Source organism: Paramisgurnus dabryanus, chromosome 20, assembly GCF_030506205.2.
Source record: "Paramisgurnus dabryanus chromosome 20, PD_genome_1.1, whole genome shotgun sequence".
NCBI lineage: Eukaryota > Metazoa > Chordata > Actinopteri > Cypriniformes > Cobitidae > Paramisgurnus > Paramisgurnus dabryanus.
The window spans coordinates 22108433-22130917 of record NC_133356.1 but is presented as its reverse complement, the minus strand read 5'-3'; the positions used below and the strand labels follow the sequence as shown (position 1 = coordinate 22130917).

The following is a 22485-nucleotide window of genomic DNA, read 5'->3' as shown; positions in this document are numbered from 1 at the left end:
GTGCACTGTAAAAAAATTCCGTAGAAATTGCAGCTGAGTTGCCGGTAATTTACCGTAGATTTACATTTATGTTTTTTACTGGCAACATTTTGTTCAAAGTTAAATGAAAATTAAACATTTACAAGTCTTTATCTTTACAGAGTAAAACTAAAAAACAGCATCAAGCAAAACATTCTGGGAAACAAAATCTGGATCAAAAAACAGAAAAAGGTTGATGATGATTTCTGGTTCCCAGAATACTTTGCATGAGGCTGTTATTGTATAGTTTTATTCTGTAAAGAGAAAGACTTGTTAATATTTGAAATTTATTTAACTTTGAACAAACTCTTGCCAGTAAATAACATAAATGTAAATCTACGGTAAATTACCGGCAACCCAGCTGCAATAACATTGAAAATTCTACGGAATTTTTTTACAGTGTGTCTAGCTCCAAAAAGAACAACAAAGGCACAGAAATGTGCTCCATATGAATCATGCACTATATGCTAGCGTATAATGTGACCTTCTTTGCAATTCAGGCTAAAGTCTCATAATCTGTTTATGGAATTGGGGGCATCGAAGTTTGATTTTACCTATTGATTTCACATTAATTTGACATAATCTTACTCAGAAAAATGTCAATTTGAATGAAATGTATAAAGCATTGTATTTCTTTCAAACGTTGCTTTTGACATGGCATGTATGTGTGGCATACAATATGTAGGTTTAAACCAAGCCTAAAGGATCTTACTCATAACATCATACCGATATGCAGAATTTAGCACCTGCTTATTTCTTATACAGTATAATATCACACAGTATGAATAAAGCTGTCACTCGCTCCCTCTCCAGTTGCGGCAGCAGCAGTGGAGTTTGGTTATGGAGAGCGCTGTGCCATCCGATCGAGGAAACTACACATGTGTGGTACAGAACAAATACGGGACAATTAGACACACCTACCAACTCGACGTGCTTGGTATGAACACACACATAAGACCTTTAACCCAAACTTACCTTCATCAGACTTTAAAACTGACCACCTACAATCTCTCCTCCAATCAGAGCGCTCGCCTCACCGGCCCATCTTACAAGCCGGACTCCCGGCCAATCAGACGGTGGTGGTGGGCAGTAATGTGGAGTTTCACTGTAAAGTGTACAGTGATGCTCAGCCACACATCCAGTGGCTTAAACACATCGAGGTGAACGGAAGCCGGCATGGGCCCAATGGCGCCCCCTACGTCAACATCCTTAAGGTACGAGCACAAATAATTTATGAGAATATTTAAACATGTTTAATTAACTATTAACACTATTTATATTGTGTTTATAGAATTTTTCACAAGAAATTATGGTGAATACAAATAAAAACCGACACACTGTTAACTGTCTATTTTTACATGCAGTTGCTTTACAATTGCGTCCAACTGCAGCTTAAATGAAGCCACATATTAAGTCTCACGAGTGGTTTTTAGTTGCTCCTACAGCGCCTCCCTCAAACTCTCAATCCCACCCATGTTAGCATCTCACTATAGATTCGAGCAACAGGAAAATTGGGGGCTCTCGCTTTCCTCCGAGAGGCAGACATCTGTTTTGGGCTAAGCTAACCGCCGCGGTGGCGTCGCGCAGGGAGACAGCCATTAGCTCTGCTGCCCCACTCACTCTTCAGAGGAGAGAAAGAGGGAGGGAACGAGGGAAGAGGCTCCCGAAAAAGCCATGGAAAAAATGAGTGTGGAAAGCGAGGGAAGGGCCGAGTCAGCAGGCAGAGGAGGGGAGAGCGTCGGCTGGCCAGACCGCCGCGCTATTTTAGACTCCCACATAATTGAAACAGTATTTTACTGGGAGCCGTACGGCGGCTTTTCCCTTCCCCACAGTCTCATCTGCGCACCCTTCGATGCCTCCCCCCAAACCGAGAGTGATGAGCGACAGATCATGTGTGGCGCAAAGTCTGCGATCAAGGGAAAGGAAGAGGTCGGAAACAGAGAATAAAGCCGATGAGCATCTGAAAGACAGATATTTGTGAATGAAGAGTACGTTTGGTTTAAAGCTAAAGTGATGTCAGAGCCATGGCCTACTTTTTGTCTTTATAGGTGCAATGTGAGACTTTTAGTCCTTAGATCTTTTGACAGAAATGAAATATAATATACATAATTATATTATGATTGGTGTATAATGACCATTAGACTTAGACTGAGCCATTTTTATCTACATACACCACGGGTCCACTTACATAGAAGTCGTCGCCATTTTTCTACAGTAGCCAAATTGTTCTACAGAGGGCGTTTGTCACTGCGTTATCTCAACATAAACATAATAAAAAGAGCACAAAGTACATTAACGTCTTAAATGCTAAATAATTCTCTAATGTTCCTCAGACGTGTTTAGAAAACACAAAAATGAGTAAATGATAAATATATGTGTACTGTCCCTTTAAGAGATAGATATAACTACTCCAGTATGATTTTGCAAGACTACAAAGATTTAAAGCAAATGCAAGTGTCTGTATTCGTGTATAGACGTGCTTCCCTCTGACTAAGTGTATGTACTGTATGTCTCTGCAGAGTTTTGTCAGTAAGGTAAAAGAGGCCTTGGATACTCTGACTCTATATAATGTGTCAGAGAAAGACGCGGGCCAATACTGGTGCAGAGCCCACAACTTTTTAGGCATGTCAGAGAATGAGTTCTGGCTCACGGTGTCCCAGCCAGGTAAACCTCTCTCCAAACAGCCGCTGTCCATCAAGACCTTGGTGGTGGTGTAGAGACAAACTCTCAATTTCTCTCTGCTTCTCTCTCGCATAATAGCCCGCTCTTCTCACACATTAAAAAAGGTGACCTGATCCAAGGACTTGTTATGTAAGCCGAGCGTGTGTCTGCTTCATTTAAATCCTCGCTTTCTCTTCTTCTCCAATCAATGCAACAAGGGCTTGTTTAATAGGAACGCAGACTGTGCCACAGACACATACGTATTTTTTTCTCATATATTGTACACTGCCACCTACCATTTAATCACTGCTCATTTACACTGCTGGCCTATATAAGGAATTAAGTTAAATAGATGGTAGGTGGGATTTGAAATGAGGTTCAAAGCTGGTAATGGTCTTCTCACCTCTGCGTACATTCTTAAAGGAAAACACGACAGTTTTTCAATATTTTACTATGTTTTACCTCAACTTAGATGAATAAATACACACCTATCTTTTTTCAGAGCGTGCATTTTTAATCCTTGTACAGCACCTTGTGAATGTGTTAGCATTTAGCCTAGCCCCATTCATTCCTTAGGATCCAAACAGGGATCAATTTAGAAGCCCCCAAACACTTCCATGTTTTCCCTATTCAAAGACTGTTACATGAGTAGTAACACAAGTAAGTATGGTGGCACAAAATAAAACTTTTGCTTGGAGCCATAGGAATGAATGGGGCTAGGCTAAATGCTAACACATTTAAGAAGTGTGTAAAGATAGGTAGGAATGAAGGAATCTAAGTTGAGGTAAAACGGGTGTTGTTTTCCTTTAATTTTTTATCGCACAGACATTCTGGATGACTGCTGCTGACGGGTGTTACGTTATCCAAAAGGGTTTAAGGTTTTATTTTGCTTTGACACTGCAAAAGCCAGCTCAGTGTTTTGTTTTCCAGCACAATTCTGTAAGATATTTAGACTTGTTTTTATTTCTTGAATTGTCTTCATTCGCTTATTAAAATGTTTATGCTTAAGAAATCTTAAGAAAAATATTATTTAATCCAAAAACGCAATTTCTTAATGAAATCTTATTTTCTTGCCGAAGTAAATGCCTTAAAATCTTGTTTTAGGCATGTTTCGATATGTTTACTGGAAAGCAAGACAAAGGTACTGATTATTACATTGGTTTTTGCAGTGTAGGTTATCTTTCTCTCAGCCAGAACTGAATTTCTGGCATGGTGGTGATGGGTCTAACTGATCTTATTGTTCAAATCTTTCTGTCAGGAGCTGGGTGTGGTTCTCCTCATTCATTTCTTAAGGCTTGTGGTTTATGGATCTGTCTTTCTCTATTCCTCTCCCTGCTTTCTCAGACTGCGGGTATAAACACTACGGATAAAGAGCTGGAGATTCTCTTCCTGACCAATGTGTCTTTTGAGGATGCGGGGCAGTACACTTGTCTAGCGGGAAACTCGATTGGCTTTAACCATCACTCTGCCTGGCTTACAGTTTTACCAGGTATACTCGTCTCTCTCTTGGGTGTCTAACTCTGTATTTCTTCTTATGTCTTTCTTCTTTTTATTTTATCTGTTTATTAATATAGCAATGTCTAAATGTATATATGGAAAGGTTTAAATTTCAACTCACATGTCACCTTACCGTCATGGCACTTGCTGTAAGATTTGCTTTAGTTTGGCGTCAAATCTGTGTAATTATTTGCAAAAGTAGAAATTTTTATTTTTTGTCATTTTAACTCTTTCGCCGCCAGCGTTTTTAAAAAAAGTTGCCAGCCAGCGCCAGCGTTTTTTCATGATTTTCACAAAAGTTTAATGCCTTCCAGAAAATGTTCTTTTTTAAATATATAAACATAAAATATATAATGAAAGAACAGACCCTCTGCTTTCAAACAAAAAAAAGTTTCATCCTACCTTCAGTAGTTTTTTTTGTAATCAGCTTTTGAATATGGGTAGGTTTCTGCAAAAACACCACATTTTGAGCAAAAAGCAGAGATAATTCCATTTTTGTGACAGACTTTTCATAGAGATCCCATTCAGAGCGATCTTTAAAACAGACACGGACATGCACCCGCTTGCCATAGGGCAATACATCCGGGTTTAAAAAGTTGCGGAAGGGCGCCACCTGGTGGATAATAGCGATATTGCGGAAAGCCGGAAATACTCGTCATTGGCAGGGAAGCGTTTCTCTTTATTGGCGAGATATCTCGTCAATGGCAGCGAAAGAGTTAAAGGCGGGGTGCATGATTTTTGAAAAAAAATTATTTGGAAAAGGGAGTCGGGCCGAGTACCAAAAACACTTGTAGCCAATCAGCAGTAAGGGGCGTGTCTACTAACTGACATCGTTGCCTCAGTTGCGTATGTGTGGGGCGGGTCTATCCAAAGAAGGTCGAGATTTTACTGGGGTAGGGGCGTGTTTGTTTAGGTGATTTCATATATCAACATTGGCTTTCAGAGATAATGCACCCCGCCTTTAATGTTTAATGTTACGACCAAATGTGGACAGAATACGGAATAATTATTTAGAATAATATCTAAACTAATATCAGCCTCATTTTCATTCGTTTTTATACAGACTGCCGTCCGTTTTCTCTGAATACATTCCCCCCAGTTAATAATTGTTTTTAGATTTAAACGTCATATCCAGAAAACCACATTTCTCAAACATCATGATTAGATTTCCCATAGACTGTTTCCGGTCGATAGCACAATTGGTTTGTTTGTCTGAGGTGCGTACTGAAGTATTTGCTGCTGGTACACAGCCATAGTAACTGGAAGACCTGATTCATTAAATCTCATATCCTCCTCGCTCACAGGAAAAATGACTGCACGCTTATCCTGTTATCCCGCTCTACATTGTGCTGCCGGAATGAAAAAAACTCCTCTTGTGCAGAGCTGCTGAACTCTGTCTGTGGAGCTCATTACGTTAATGCCATATAAGTCTTCCAGAGCGTGGGCATTATGGGATGTTTGTACCTGCATGGTGCTGTGATAGCATGTTAATTGGATTGTAAGGTGGCCGTAAATTAACCTCAGGCTTTCCGCTTAACTTCGAACAAAGAACAATCACAGCTGATTGACTTAAAGTCAATGTTAAACGATATTAAATATGTGTTCTGACTTCCGAGTTTGACACACCACAGACAATTGAATCTTATTTCAATTTAAGACGTGTATTATGTAGCAGTTCCTTATATAAAAAATGTCATTATAAAAAACCTTAACTATTATGTGTACCAAAACGCACTTACAAACGAATGCACCCTGTCCAACGCACAGCCTTGCAAAGCATAGCTTATATGCCATACGTGTACATAGACGTTCGATGGATGCACATGGCCACAAAATGCAATTAATACTTCGGCTTTAAAGGGATAGTTCACCCAAAAATGAAAATTCTGTCATCATTTACTTAATTCTCATGAAGATGAGCCCCAATTACTTACATAGTATTCTTTTTCCTTCTATGGAAGTGAATGGGGCTCATGATCGGTTTGGTTACAAACATTCCTCAAAATATCTGCCTTTGTGTTCATCAGAACAAAGAAATATATACCGTAACAACATGAAAGTGAGTAAATGATGACAGATTTTTCATTTTTGGGTAAACTATCCTGAAACTGAATCAGAAAAACATTAATTTAACTTCTAGTCCTCAATCATAGAATTAAATAATTCTGTACATCATTTCCGTTCATCCATCTAACTTTTACTGTTTGCTCTTTCCAGATGTGGCGATAGATAGAGTGGACGATTATGCTGACATACTCATCTACGTGACGGGTTGTGTGCTCTTCATCCTCACCATGGTCATCATCATCCTCTGTCGTATGCGAATGAACACCCAGAAGACCCTTCCCACGCCACCTGTGCAAAAACTATCCAAATTCCCTCTCAAGAGACAGGTAACAGAAAGTAGATACAAGATTTGAACAGTCTTATTTCTCTCATTCTGTCTGTCCTAAATCTGCTTTTTCTCCTCACACACAACATGACATTACTGTGAATGCATAATTTACATGTCAATGAAGTTGTGCGAATGGCTGTGGGACTGTGACATAATCAATGTTTATAGATTTTTTTGCCATTTGGTATTAAAGTGTGCGAAAGAGAATTCAAGAGAGATTGGACCAAAATCTGTGTAGTGCAATGGGAGTCAATAATATTTATGCTTAGTATTTTCAACAGTAAAGGTTAAATGTATGAAAACATAGAGCTCAAATTATGAAAGCCAAACACATGTAGGTTATTTAAGTAGTAAAGCTGTTATAATTTGGGGAGTTTTGTGGCTATTTGTATGTGTGTGTGTGTGTGTGTGTGTGTGTGTGTGTGTGTGTGTGTGTGTGTGTGTGTGTGTGTGTGTGTGTGTGTGTGTGTGTGTGTGTGTGTGTGTGTGTGTGTGTGTGTGTGTGTGTGTGTGTGTGTGTGTGTGTGTGTGTGTGTGTTCACAGCAGATAGAGTAGTGTCATAGACCTGATGTGACACAAGGATATTCATGCTCTCTGCTGTCTGCTAGAGATTAGATCGTGTTTCACTCCTGGTGAAAGTTACGCCCGAGTTGTTTTAAACATTTAAAATCGTAGCAGCTGCAACTGAACTGACACACAAACGTTTCCTCTGATTCTGTCTCTGTATAATCTTTATCACTTATAACTTTATCACTCCCCTGAATTTTTTCCAGCAATCAAAATCTAACGTTCATCTCTGAAATCCGCTACACCGTCATGTCTGTGATTCTTTATTTTCAAAAGGTGCACATTTGTTATATGTGTGGATATTTTGAGCACAACACTGCTGGTAGATCTAATTTTAGAAAATATTGAGATATCATTGTCAGACTGTTTGATTTTCCTACCGGTGCTGACATACTTTTCTCTGTGGCTCATGAAAGGCTCTGTTTGCATTTGCATTTTCCTCATGCAGAAGAAGAAAGTTAAAAGTTTAGGTTATCCACATCAGAGCTGCTTTGCCGCTGCCAACGTTCTACACATATCTTGCATAATAGTCATTACAAATTTACAATATATACAGCTATAGGGTTAAATATTGTAGCAATAAAAAAATCATTTAGAAATTACTGCATTACATCTTTATGGCTGAATATTCTATCAATAATTGTCAATGTTAGATTTTCAGACTGATGTGCATTAGGAAGTGAAATGCTGTTGGGTTTTTACTGACGTGGACTGCTAAAGTGTATTTGTACTGTCAGGATTTGTATTGTCAGAAATACTGTCAGGATTTACTGCAAAAAAAAATTGAGCTGAAAAGGCATGGACTGTTTTGCGACTGACCATATTGCATATGCATTTGATGGAGTTTCCTTTTCAGATTTCACAATTTATGGGAGAAGAACATTTAAATGAATCGTGCAACGCGATTTACTGTACTAAGGGTTGTGACTCGTTACTTTACTGGTATTCACACTATAATTTAACGTCTAAAGTAAGCATGTCTTAACCCCTATGCTAATTTGCGCTGCTCTTGATAGATTGGTTGGTCATTATGGAAATGAGCCTTGTCAGTAAATCACATGCAGAAATTTCCACTCCCATTGGCGCTTTATTGAAATTGTGCTCTCACGCTCATTTGCCCTGTTTAGTAAATCTGGCCCATAAATAGTAAATAAGTGGTTGTTTAAATACAGACTATCATTATTGAAGAGAGAAAATAAATGTGAAAAAGTCAAATGAAAGATGAAGAGCAACAGGTGAGCCGGTGACCTCATAAGCATCCCCTCAGAATACAAAACCACAGCTGTTTGTGTGACATCAGTGAAATGTTCCTGTATACACTCTTGTGCCCCATTACATTGAGATCTGACAGCTACAAACCCATCTCTCTCTGAGGAATAGACAACATGTTTCTGTCTGTAACTCAACTCTTAAGAGTCGCTGTTCTTCCTAAAATAACTGTATTGATTCTTCTTTGTGATGTCCTCTCTCTCTCTCTTTCACACTATTGCCGTTACACTGGCTTTCTCTCTTTTTGTCTTGCAGCGACAATAACATGCTCTCTTTATTTTTTACCCAAGCAGGTGTCCTTAGAATCAAACTCTTCCATGAATTCAAACACACCATTGGTCAGGATTGCACGCCTGTCGTCCAGCGATGGTCCAATGCTGCCCAACGTTTCTGAGCTGGAACTGCCATCCGACCCAAAATGGGAGTTTAGTCGTACTAAGTAAGTCAAAAAATGTGAACATATTTTTAAAATCAAGCAATTTTGTTAATTAATGCTAATTGTTTTCATTGTGTTTGTTTGGTGCTGATTTGTTTGCAGACTTACGTTGGGTAAGCCGCTGGGAGAGGGATGCTTCGGGCAGGTGGTGATGGCTGAAGCTATTGGGATTGACAAAGAGAAACCCAACAAACCTCTCACTGTTGCTGTCAAGATGCTCAAAGGTGTGTGATGTGCTACAGCCATAGATGTTTCATGGTCAGATGACTTCATAGATATGTACACTAGATGTCGCCTTGGCTACGGCAGTTCATTGGACTGAATGCGTCAAATAGAGCCGCCATCTTGAAACAGGGGAGCCCCGCATCAGCGTCATTGTAGGCAATGGTGTAACGGAAATAAAATCACCATTAATGCAATTTTCTTGGTTTTCTTTTGGTTCGTTTCAACAGTCAGACATGTATTTAGCATTGAGTCCAGAAAAAATTAAAGTTTTGATATTATGAAAATCTACTTTTTCTAACTACTGTATAATGCATAGTGCCTAGTAGGCCTAACATCCATACGCAGCACAAAAGTCTGGCATTGTCCATGAATTCAAAGTACAGGCGGAGATAGCAGCGTTACCTAGCTACTTCCTATGACAAGACCCCTGTTCCAAGATGGCGGCAGTTTTGACGCATGCTTAGAACCCCAAGGTGACATCTAGTGTATATATCTATGAGATGACTTGTGGGTGAATGTCATGAAAGCGTCTAGATCTAGATACGACTAAATTACATTATGTCTGTGAAAACCCAGCTAAAATCATTTTTTGTGATTTACTGTTTTCTACATAAAATCATTCTGCATAATGTAAATATATAGCATTGATATCATTAATATTGAATGAGTAAAGCCATGTCAAAGATTGAAATCTAACTTTGATGCTCCTAATCTTTGAGTATGAGCCTTTAGTCTTGATTCACATATTTTACATAAAAAGGATTTTTTCTTATTTTGTGCATTGTGACATTTTACACAACGGCAGATGATGGCACAGATAAGGATTTATCAGACCTTGTGTCCGAGATGGAGATGATGAAGATGATTGGAAAACACAAGAACATCATCAACCTGTTGGGAGCATGCACACAAGACGGTCAGCGCACACACGCACACAAATGATCACACAGCATTATATATCAAATAGACTTCTTACAAAATTTCTCTTTACAAAAGTTTTTCTGACTGAACGTGTGTGTATACAGGTCCTCTGTATGTGCTGGTTGAATATGCATCCAAAGGAAATCTCAGAGAGTATCTGCGAGCGAGAAGACCTCCTGGGATGGACTACTCATTCGACACCTGTAAGATCCCGAACGAAACTCTGACCTTTAAAGACCTGGTGTCCTGCGCCTATCAAGTTGCCAGGGGTATGGAGTACCTGGCCTCAAAGAAGGTACATTTTTTAAATTCTTTTAAATTGTACTTTATGATGTTAAAACTGTTTGTGAAAACACCGCTGAAATAATTTTGTTTGTTTTCTACATAAAATCATCCTACATTATGTAAAGAACACTTATAATGTAACCTTGATATCTTTAATTTTCTTTTATAAAGTAAGGTCATGTCAAAGATGTTAAAGGGGACATTTCGCAAGACTTTTTAAAGATGTAAAATAAATCTTTGGTGTCTCCAAAGTTCATATGTGATGTTTTAGCTCAAAATACCATATAGATAATTTGTTATAGCATGCCACTTTGTAGGTGTGAGCAAAAATGTGCCGTTTTTGGGTGTGTCCTTTAAAATGCAAATGAGCTAATCTATGCACTAAATGGCAGTGCTGTGGTTGGATAGTGCAGATTAAGGGGCGGTATTATCCCCTTCTGACATCACAAGGGGAGCCATATTCCAATGACCTATTTTTTCACATGCTTGCAGAGAATGGTTTACCAAAACTAAGTTACTGGGTTGATCTTTTTCACATTTTCTAGATTGATAGAAGCACTGGAGACCAAATTATAGCACTTAAAAAAGTCAGATTTTCATCATATGTCCCCTTTAAATCAAACTTTGATGTTCCTCATAATTAGATTATGAGACTGAAGCCTGGATTTTACAGGGAGGGTCACATATTTGTGACCATTCACTTTATCGCATTAGTATTTTATAGGCTATTTATCATACTTCACAATGAAAGATGACAGTCTTTGTGTTTGCGTTGCCAGTGTATCCATAGGGACCTTGCAGCCCGCAATGTTCTGGTTACAGAGGACAACGTAATGAAGATTGCAGACTTCGGCCTGGCTAGAGACGTGCACAATATTGACTACTACAAGAAGACCACCAACGTAAGTGGACACCGACTATCACTCTCAGATAGCTCTCCTGGGTGGCATCGGACCAAAAGCAGAGCAGATGTGGTTACATACTGTATTTTTAAATGTCGAAGTCGTAAGTGAGCGTATGCCGAGTTGAAGAGACGTTTATGAGTAAACTGTCAGAGATAAATCAACTGTTGAATGAACTTTGAAGATGGTAATTACAGCATAATCTTATTGAAAAAAAAAACGCTACTGTACACCTGACCCGCTGTACAGTATATCACATAATACAATGTTGAGGAATACCTTACTAAAAGTAGCTACACTGGTCAGTTCTTCACATTTTCAATATATTGGCAGTCAAATAGTGTAGCTTTTTCAGTAATAAGATAACATTGTGATTACATCCACAATGTTTTGGATGCAGGGTGTAGTTGGTGAACTATGTAGGTATTTGATGGGACAGTTAGAGATTAAAGTGCATTAGGGAGTGGAATGCTGTTGTGCTTTTACTGACATGGACCGCTAAAGTGTATTTGTATTAGACAGTAGGAGATTAAACGGCATGCCTGTTGATATTCTCTGAGCGCCTATGTGTCCTGCTGGGTCAGCATTATTGTTGTTCTGACTGATCTGTGTCTTTCAGGGTCGTCTGCCCGTCAAATGGATGGCACCAGAAGCGCTGTTCGACCGTGTCTACACGCACCAGAGCGATGTGTAAGTTTACACTGCCATGCATACCATCTTTTGATCCATCTTTATGCCATCGGTTCAAATAGTTCATCAAGCCGTAAAGGAATGCATGCGAACTGTCAAAGCCATTAAATCTGTGTGTGTGTGCACGAGCAGGACATTGCACATTTGTCACACACATACTCGTACCCAGAGCTGTACTTAAATGCATTTTAATCACAATAATTTCATTTGCCTCAGCCTGTAAACCATATTTATGATATGATTTATGAGTCAATAAGCCTTAATTCAGTCGGTCTGTTTTGGGCGAGTTTGCGTGAGCACCGTGCTGATGTCCGTAAATGAGATTCGACTCTGACACGAAGCTAATGAACGGATAGTGATATAATGACGTGCCAATTATTCAGCCCCCATAAGGTTTTGGCCGGGTAGCATTAGCTGGCTCGTAGCTCCTGTTGTCTCTTAGCGTGCTTAATTTCATTAGCACTGCTCAGTGGTGGCGTAGGAGGAATGGGTCCAAACAAAAGAGCCCTGAGTTAACAGCGCAGCTTGCGATAGCACACAAACACATATGTGCGCGCACACACATTCCCTCTAGTTTAATAGACCCGCGTCTCATATCGCAGACATATATTATAAGCTTCAGTGAGAAGCAACAAAACCGCTCGCTCACATCTGCCAAATATCTACACCCCCCGGGGAGAAACGGGAAGAGATAGACAGAATGGGCGAGAAAGAGTATTAAATTATTGAATTATTCCGAGCACAACTGACATGCGTATCGGTTTCACAGATCTCCTCGTATTGCCTCTGATTGATGTCCCACATTTGCCGTAAAGTAAACCTCTCTCGTGTCTCAGGTGGTCTTACGGGGTGTTGTTGTGGGAGATTTTCACGCTGGGTGGCTCACCGTACCCAGGCATCCCAGTGGAGGAGCTCTTTAAACTGCTGAAGGAGGGCCATCGAATGGACAAACCCGCCAACTGCACTCATGAACTGTAAGCCTCATGGTTTTTGTTGGGTTTCATCCCAAAAAAAAGCTTTTAATCTTCTTAATGCTTCTTTAAGTAAAGCTGCAGAGTGCACAAGAGTGAACGGCAACCATGTGTAAAACTGCATGGACTCTTAAAAATAAATGTGCTATTTTTTATTTTTCGGGACATGCAGTGAATGCATTTCTTATGATGATGTCATTTTTGCAGGTACATGATAATGCGAGAGTGTTGGCATGCTGTTCCTTCTCAAAGGCCCACCTTCAGACAACTAGTTGAGGATCATGACCGAGTTCTCTCCATGACTTCCACTGATGTAAGAGCTGTTATAAACCTCATATTTAACCATTGAATTCAATTGTATGCATGCGCTTAATATCTGCATATGATCACTTTAGGAGTATCTGGATCTGTCGGTACCGTTCGAGCAATACTCGCCTACTTGTCCGGACTCCAACAGCACCTGTTCATCCGGTGACGACTCGGTGTTTGCTCACGATCCTTTACCTGATGAGCCGTGCCTCCCCAAACATCACCACAGCAATGGGGTCATACGAACATAAGTACCGTATTAAGGAGCGCTGTTTTAAGAAACGCCTGGGACCTTTCTGTCTGCTGTATTGGGCTGACGATCAACGTAGCAGTCGAGGCTCTTAGCATGGATCTCATGAACAAGCAGCTTCGAAGTCTGAAGGACCGATTATGCTTCTCACCTTCAGCACCACCTTTTCTTCCAAATCATTATTCAGCTTTTGTCTTTTTGAAAAGAAAATTCCTATTTTTGTATTCGGCCAGTTTCGTTTTCCTTTACGCTACAGAGTCGAGAAGGGTCAAACCATTCCGTGCCTACCAAACAAAACAGACAAAATGTTGAACAGGGAAAAAACGAATGAACGGTGTATTGCTGCGTAACTGTGTCGGTATCATCCTGTCATGCATGTGAATTCTCTCAGTGTTTAAAGAGAGGACGATGACAGGATGGTTTTTTTACAGCAATATCTGAGTGAGAAGTCAACCCGTGGCCAGTTTTCTCACAAAGAACTTTCAAATGGAAAGAAGAGAAGAGATTTAGTTGGATAAAAAATATAACTGTGTGCTTTGTATGTATCAAAAAAAAAGTTTTATTGTAAATATATAGATATAAATATGTATCATATTGCAGCCAGTAGCAGTGTACGTTAAAAATAATGACATTTTAAGAACAATGCATTGCAAGTGAGCATACACTGTTGAGATCGTGTAAACATTTAATCTTAAAAAAGCTTAAAAAAGTTTTATTTGAATTAACATGTATATTTGTAAAGCTATTTATAGACATAAGGTTTTTAAAGGGGTTTGAGGTCTAAAATTATAGTCTGGGATTTGGTACTGTAAACAAAGTTGTTGTTTTTCTTGAGATTGAAATTTTTGTAAGTTATTGACTACAGAAGTGCAAGAGTTTTTCAACCGATGGGTTGTATTTTATTTTCGCTTTTTTTCCATTACTTCGTTTACGGGGACAAGAATGTATAAGAAAAGTAATATCTGGAGATTAATTGGGATTGAAAACGTGAAAAGGTTTGCCACATTATCTCAGTATTTTATTGTAATGGACCACAAGTGCTTTTGCTCTTGAGGATGAAAGTGCGCTGGTGTTTCAGCACTTTTCATTCAACTATATCATTTCTTCATATTTTGGCTTCCACGCATGCAATTTCCACACATGCAGATATAAACCGTTCTCTATAGTATTAGAAAAATGATAGTCCTCATTGAGAATTGGCATTGTGGTCCTTTCATCCAGCTGTATGATATGAAGGAACTCGTGTGGTTAAACCTACAAATTGTAAAAGTAATAGGTATAGTATGGTGTAACCATTAAGAAAGTTGCTCTTATTTGCTCTTTTGCTTAAAATGAAAGTATGTTTCTGAGGTAATCCTCTGGGTATGTTTGCAAAGTGCCAAAATCTTCGACTTCCTCTCTGCTCTGAGTTGTATTTTAATGAGTACAGAACCTTTATCGCTATTCAATTCTAGCACGCATGGCTGTCAGATGAGTGTCACTCGCCCCGCAAATCTAAGCAAAGCATTTTGGGATAGCTTGGTCGTGTCTCAGGGTGTCCTCAGACAATTGCATTCAAGCAGAAAGCCGGCAATAATATGGAGATGTGGGACGATTCGCTTGCTGCTAAAATATGAAAACTGTAGATTTGATACGAGATGAGTGTTTAAGTGTGAAGTGAAGCAGTGTTTCCCTCCTCCAAACCATTGAATTTTTGTACTTGTTAAGTGCCTGAGGGGCGTCGGGTGGCTGGATATTGCGACGTGAATGTACAGCCACAATATTAAGCAGGGTGTTTCTTAAAAATATAAAGAGAATATTTGTGAGGCACTTCGTTACCTTCATTCTCAGATTGGATTTTCAAGAATATCGTTCGATCGGTTTTCTTCCGGGTTAAAAGACATCATGTTCTCCAAAACTGAATTGAGCTTAAAAACAGCAGTCAGAGGCATCCATCTGTAGCATGCATCAAAATTAGGCATATGGATGCAAGAAGACACCAGTATTTTGTTGTCCATTATGTATGGAGTTGATTGTTTACTGTTTGGTTCGGGGGCGGCAGATCAAGCGCTCAGTCTTTGGTTTCTATTTGTACAACCTGTAACCTCTGGCTCACCTCTATACGTAGATGCTCTCTGCATCCTCTGCTCTACTACTGATGACCTGTTGCTGGTCCTTACCCCTACTTATCGAAAAACGACATTATTTATTTTCTTGTATTTATATTTGATTTTGATCCTTTCCTTTATTTCTGTGACCTTTATTTTGATCTTATTCAAAAGGACAGCATTCCTCGATGCTTTTGTATTTTAGAACGGAGGTAGAGCCAAGATGCGTTCAGCGGTTGAAGAAGGTTTTCTTTAATGTTTACATGAACAGTTTTCAAGATTTATGTTTTTTCCAGCACTTTTAAAGTGGCTGGATGTTTAGCAATACCGGTCTGATGTCAACTTCTCTTTATTTTACGCATTTATTCTTTTCCTCTTAAGCTCTATTTGATAGTGCCATTCAGCTCTTATTAGAATTAAGATATTAAATTAAGTTATAGATTTAAATTTGCAAATGATTGTTATATGATGTTAAGTAGATTTTATCTAGGTGTGTTTTTTTTGTTTTGTTTTGTTTGTTTTAATAGGGATGAAAGCTTCTTTACAGTATTTTCTTACGAAAGAATTGCATTGCATTCCAGGTAGATTTCTTTCCTAATGCATTGAAGTCATTTGTTTTGCAGAATTTAAGAACCAGAATCATTCAGCCTTCATCTGCATCCCTCTCTGTTTAACACATGAATGGAGTAGTTGACTAACAGTGTTGTTGTGTTTTGTTTTTCATTATTATCTCTGAAACATTCCCTTCAGTTGTGCCCCTCATGAGCTGTTAAACCTCCACACTATCAGTCTGTGCCTGACGGATTTATGCTGTCAATCAAAATGTTTTCAATAAACACAACAAAACGACTGCACGCCTGTCACGTTCTTCTGAAATATTCAGTGCATGCTACATTGGGTGATTCAGTTTTATATTGACAGTCTATTTTAATGGAACCAAGATTATGAAAATGCATCCTAACACATGCAAAAAAACATCAGCATCAATGTTCAATCATTGGGTAAGCAGGGGGGTTAAATGTGTTTATTTTGGAATAATGATATGATGATAATTACACAAATAAGTGTTAACAAGTAAATATATTAATATATAAAAAATACTGTATATAAAAAAATGACTTTCTTAATTAGTATTTTTGTCTTGTTTTCAGTACAAATATCTTATAATTCTTAAATTAAGATGCTTTTTCTTAATGACCAAAATGACCTAAGAAAATAAGTCTAGTTTTTAGACAAAAAATATACAATTTAGGTGAATTTGTGCTTAAAACAAACAAAATAATCTGCCAATAGGATGAGAAATTTTTTCTTGAATTAAGTGTTTAAGAAAAAAGTTAACTTATTTCAGATTTTTATTGTTTTAAGCACAAATTCACTTAAATTTTATATTTTGTCTAAGAACTATGCTTATTTTCTTTGGTCATTTTGCTTATCAAGAAAAAAGCATCTTCATTTAAGAATTATATCTGTATTGAAAACAAGAATTAATTTAAAATGTAATTTTTTGCAGTGTAGCTATAGAAAAAAATATGTGACTACCAAACATATATAATATAAGACGAACACTGCGATATTAAATTCATCATGAAATTGAAATTAAAAACTTTTATGGAATATTACTGTATCAGAGACTTGTTTTTGCCCATGATAAGATTGTGCCGATTAGCAATTAGCAACATGGCCCAACTTCTAACGATCAAATTAATTTTCAAGGGATAAAATCAAGTCCCACCCTAAATTTTTCTCATTTTAAAAGCTGTTTCACTCAGATACGTCAAAAAAGGGAAAGACAACAATCGCTACTTACTGTACGTTTCGTGGTGGCCATTTACATATTGTAATAAATCCGCAATCAAAGTCAAATCTAGTTAGCATTTAGTTATTTAACATGCAAATTTTTGTATCTAGCTTACATTGTCCCTAACCAGTTATCTTAGTTAAAGGTGATTAGTTTAAGTCTTAAAAGCCATGTTTACTGAAGGTAACTATATACTGGGTAGCTACATTTCTCTTACACACATCTTACACAATGTTCTAAAAAGTTCGGGGTTGTTTTAACCCAGGGTTGGGTCAGTACACTGTAAAAAATGATTAATGTGAATGTTAATTAAAATGTTAATTTTTTACACATTCTGTGTATTGTGTATGTCTGTGTAACATTATTTCATGTTAAAATAAATGAAAGGGCCAACAAAGTTGTGTTAAAACAGTGATGGGAGTAAAGTGTTACAAAGTAATTCTGTTACTGTAATTCCATTACTTTTAGCTGTAATAAGCATGTAACAAAGTATTTTTTTAAATCAAGTAACGCAGTTACAATTACTGAAATTTAAATGAGTTCATTACTCGCGTTACTCTATTTTGTGAAAAATGTTTTTCAGTTCTAAAATAAGAAAATCTTTCACGGAAAACTGCGCTTTTGACTGTGAGCGTTTGTTTGCCGTAGGCTCTTGGGATTCAAACGTGTCCTGATGGGGAACATCCTGCACCCCGAGGCTCTGAAGAAACTCATTCAGTCCCAGTTTATATGTGTGTGTGCACTCGTGTCCATGGACGTTGCTTTGCAGCTGAAGAGCTCCTTTCACAAATGTGTACGAGCTCTGTTTGTGAGAGCCAATTTTAAATTGGTGTGTCTGATTCAGAGCTGTGTTTGCTCAGGGGGAGGCTTTAAAAAACTCATTCCTTTGCACCTCTTATTTAATTCTCTCTCTCTCACACACACTTTCAGCATTGATGTCTGCCATAGACATCTATTTCTCTCATTTGGATCCCATCATGTCATCTTTGCTGTCACCATATTACCAATTTGTCCCACTGGGCTGAAGTTTGTGTTTGTGGTAACCAGTCACTTTATATTTAATCCAGACTCTTCAAGTCGATGGCATTTGTCCAAATATTTATGTAACGCTGTTCATATATAATAATGCACTTAACACATTTTTTGGATAAAATTTCTGCTTAATTTGTTTTGCTGAAAGCAACTTCTGACAACATCTGTTTGTTTACAAACACGTAATGTGTCTGGTCACGAAACTTTTACCACAGTAAAGCATTCGACTCATTCCTCAGTTTGTAATAGTGAAAAAAAATATTTACAATAACACACTGACAACGGAAATCTATGGGGCCTGTGTCACAAACACTTTAAAATTCACCAGTGCATGCTAAAGATTTTACATTTATTCCTCAGTTTAAAAGTGTACTATTTCATCTGTAAAGTCTAATGTGTTATTTTCTAGTATACTCTAGAACAGTGGTTTTCAATCTTGTCCTAGGGGACCCACAGCTCTGCACATTTTGTATGTCTCCCTTAACTGACACACCCAGTTCTGTTCATGGATCTCTCCCTTAATGAGCTGATGATCTGAATCAGGTGTGTTAGATAAGGGAGACATGCAAAATGTGCAGGGCAGTGGGTCCCCTAGAACAAGATTGAAAACCACTGCTCTAGAAAAAAGTACATGAGCTGTGGGACAAAAAAAGGTACTCATTATTGTACAGATATGTAACTTTGAGGAAGCAGTACGGTACCTCTAAGGTACCAATGTAGTTATACCTTTGAGGTATCAATATGTACTTTAAGTTTACTTTTTGAAAAGGTACCAGTCCAGTGACAACTTCTTTACTTTTTTCTAAGAGTGTAGGACTAATTTAAGCAAATTAATCTGATTTTACATAACTGATACAATTTTTGTACTGTAGGTTGAACTGGCCGCATGTAAAATGTTTTTTGGTTACATACAGTATATAACATCTTTTATGCCGTTATAAAGTAGAGGTTAACAGGTATACCAGTCCAGATTAATATGGTCATGGCATGGCAATGTCCACAAATGTAGCCCATTGTGATTAATCTGCAATATTAAACAATATTACAGTGATGGAGACATTTCAGGGTTCTTTGACTAAGAGGATCTTTGAATGAAAATGGTTCTTCTACAGCATCACATAACCATTTTAAAATCTTAAAGGGACACTCCACTTCTTTTAAAAATAAACTAATTTTTCAGCTCCCATAGAGTAAAACAATTTATTTTTACAATTTTGGAATCCATTCAGCTGATCTCTGGGTCTGGCGCTAGCACTTTTAGCATAGCTTAGCATAATCCATTGAATCTGATTAGACCATTAGCATTGCGCTCAAACATAACTTAAGAGTTTCAATATTTTTCCTATTTAATACGTGACTCTTCTGTAGTTACATTGTGTACTAAGCTTGACAAAAAATAAAGTTGCAATTTTCTAGGCTGATATGTCTAGGAACTATACTTTCATTCTGGCATAATAATTAAGGACTTTGCTGCCATACAATGGGTGCAGCAGGCGCAGTGATTTTGCGCAGTGCCTGAATATTCGGGCGCTGCTTATATCAATTTCCAAACTACCAAACTCTTTGAGCGTGATGCTAATGGTCTAATCAGATTCAATGGTTTATGCTAAGCTATGCTAAAAGTGGTACCCCCAGACTCGGAGGAACGGTTGAATGGATTTTAATTTAAAAGCTGGAAAATAAGCCTGTTTTCAAAAAAGTGGAGTGTCCCTTTAATGGTTAATAGTGTGCAGGGCACCACATGTACAGTAGATCAGTCTGGTGTTTTGAGAGATTTAGAGAAGCTCTGAAATAGTCCCACCACATCTGCATCATGTAAAATACAGGGGACACATCAGAGAGCATTAAAACATTAGTAATGCAGCAAGTATGTTTTGTTAGAGGTGATGATCGTCCACAAGATAACTGTGGGCACTAGTTTTTCCACACTGCAACATTCTTACCATAATTGGATTCCTAATGTGTTTTGTGTGTTGTGGTTTGTATGGTGTACATAGAAAAATTCCAGATTACTCACCTGCATTTCAGTGTAGTGTGTTCTTATAATTAGCAAACCACATGTTTTAAAGGTCATATTATGAGAAAAAAGTGTCATTGTACTACAAACCTCAAAAATTCCTCCCATTCAGTCCAAAGAGACTATCATGTTTTAGGAATGTCATATACTGTACATTAGGACGGATCCTGACATAAGGAACCTGAAATAAAAAAATAGTCTATTTTATCGACATGTATTTTCTAATGTCCCACCCAGTCACAAAAATACACAGAATAAAGGTTAGAAACACTATAGGGGTGGTTTCCTGCACAGGGTTTAGATTAATCCAGAACTAGGTCTTAGTTATATTAGGACATTTAAGCAGTTTTTACAAACAAACCATACAAAAAACATTACAGAATAGCATCAAAACAGTGTCACTAATATATGTCAAGATATGTCAGTGCAAGGTGTTTTTTTAAATTAAAGCAGATCAAAGGGACTAGGATAAACCCTGTCCGGGGAAACCACCCCAGAGGTGCTACATGATGCCATAGAAGAACCATTTTTGGCTATCTATACTTTACTATAACAAACTGTACCTTTTCTGTCACTGGGGTGGTAACTTCAATGGTTCATTTTTGTACCTAATGGGTATACAACAATAATATACCCTAGTATATTATACCCTAAGGACCTATTGAGTACTTTAAGGAACAATTTTGTACCACTTAAAATTTAGGGGTTCAAAACTGTTAACTGTACCTTTAAGGGTACAAAATAGATCCTTAAGATACATTAATGTACCCAAAAATGTTGTATTATGTTTGCCATAGGCCTCTATTTCTCTCATTTGGCTTCCATCATGTCATCTTTGCTGTTACCATATTACCAGTTTGTCCCACTGAGAACGGAACTTAAAGGGGATCGCACACCAGCCGCGCAGCTCAGCGTCGCGTCGAGTTCCATCGCGTCTAGGACAACTCGGAGATATTGTAAACCGGAAGTGCACATTAAATAGCTGAGATTCGTAAGATAGCGTCTACTTCAAAATGCTGAATATACGTTGGCAGCCAATGTTAATCGTTAATGATTTGGGACAAATATGATGTTATTTAATGTTCAACTATGTGAGTGGCGCTGTGTGGCGTGTCAGGGATTTGAGCAACTTCCTGAGTCACAGCTGGGCGGCGCGGACAGGCGCCACCTGGCGGCGCCGGTGTGCGTATACTCATAGAAAACAATGTGTTTGATTTTTTTAGAGCGGCACGGCCGGTGTGCGATCCCCTTTAGGGGACCACTCCAGGGACAGAAAGGTACATTGTGTACTTTTTTTTGAAGAAAATAATGAAAATGGTTCTTTTAAGAACCTTTGACTAAATTATTCTTTTGGGAACTTAAAATGGTTCTTCTATGACATCACTATGGAGAACCTTTTGTAGCACTTTCATCTTTAAACGTGTAGTAGGAACTAACACCAGGGTCCTCATTTATAAAATGCTGTATAGAAATTATCATACATTTGATCTTACAATCATTTATAAAAAATGCGTATGTGTGATTCATTAAACGAACGTATGTGCAGAGAATGCGCGTACCCCTTCTTTCAGATGTGAAATCGATAAATCACGAATGAACTTGAACTTGTGCGCAGCTGAGCAGTTTCAGATCTCCACCTTTAAACAATGCCTAATTAATGTCATAGACATAAAAAAAAAGAACGCATGTCATTTTAAACCCTTTTTGAGCAGCAAAAACCACTTTACGATCAAATCTGTACGTATATGCACGCTTCATAAATGAGGTCCCAGAAGAACTGCAGTACCTTTGACATACATTCAAATGTGAGATAATCTGCTACAATTTGCTACAATTTGTTCTTAAATGTGTATCATCTGCTGATTTGTTCCCCTATCAATAAGCTACTGAGCTTATTTTTAACATTGTCCCTGATGTTATGAGTGACACATTTCAGCGCAGAAGACATTTCCATACAGTAGAAGTCTTAGAGGCGCATTAGCCTCCTGTTCAGTTTCAATGGTCAGAGAAATGGTGGAAAATGATCATGAAAACTAAATTATTACTGTCTTTGGCTCATATTTTTCGACTAAAATTATAAGCGGCCCACACAAGACCACAGCGGAAAACTAGCAAAAGAATATAAAATGACCCCCTTTAAATAAAACCTCTATT

General features: G+C 38.1%; 1 protein-coding gene across 4 annotated transcripts in view; it reads left to right on the top strand.

Annotated features, from left to right (window-relative positions):
- fgfr3 (fibroblast growth factor receptor 3) overlaps nt 1–15538 on the top strand; it is a 41800-nt gene extending 26262 nt beyond the window's left edge. For 2 of the 4 annotated variants that reach the window (XM_065297079.1, XM_065297077.1), the window contains exons 6-18: nt 832–955; nt 1042–1232; nt 4024–4168; nt 6394–6569; nt 8699–8847; nt 8947–9068; nt 9875–9985; nt 10095–10285; nt 11055–11177; nt 11797–11867; nt 12704–12841; nt 13046–13151; nt 13234–15538. In XM_065297079.1, the coding sequence (XP_065153151.1) occupies nt 832–955; nt 1042–1232; nt 4024–4168; nt 6394–6569; nt 8699–8847; nt 8947–9068; nt 9875–9985; nt 10095–10285; nt 11055–11177; nt 11797–11867; nt 12704–12841; nt 13046–13151; nt 13234–13398 (1812 nt within the window). In that variant the 3' untranslated portion in view covers nt 13399–15538. Of the gene's footprint in view, nt 1–831; nt 956–1041; nt 1233–2537; nt 2683–4023; nt 4169–6393; nt 6570–8698; nt 8848–8946; nt 9069–9874; nt 9986–10094; nt 10286–11054; nt 11178–11796; nt 11868–12703; nt 12842–13045; nt 13152–13233 lie in introns of all 4 variants that reach the window. The other 2 variants (XM_065297078.1, XM_073812800.1) reach the window with 2 other exon arrangements.
- Nucleotides 15539–22485: the final 6947 nt, after the last annotated feature.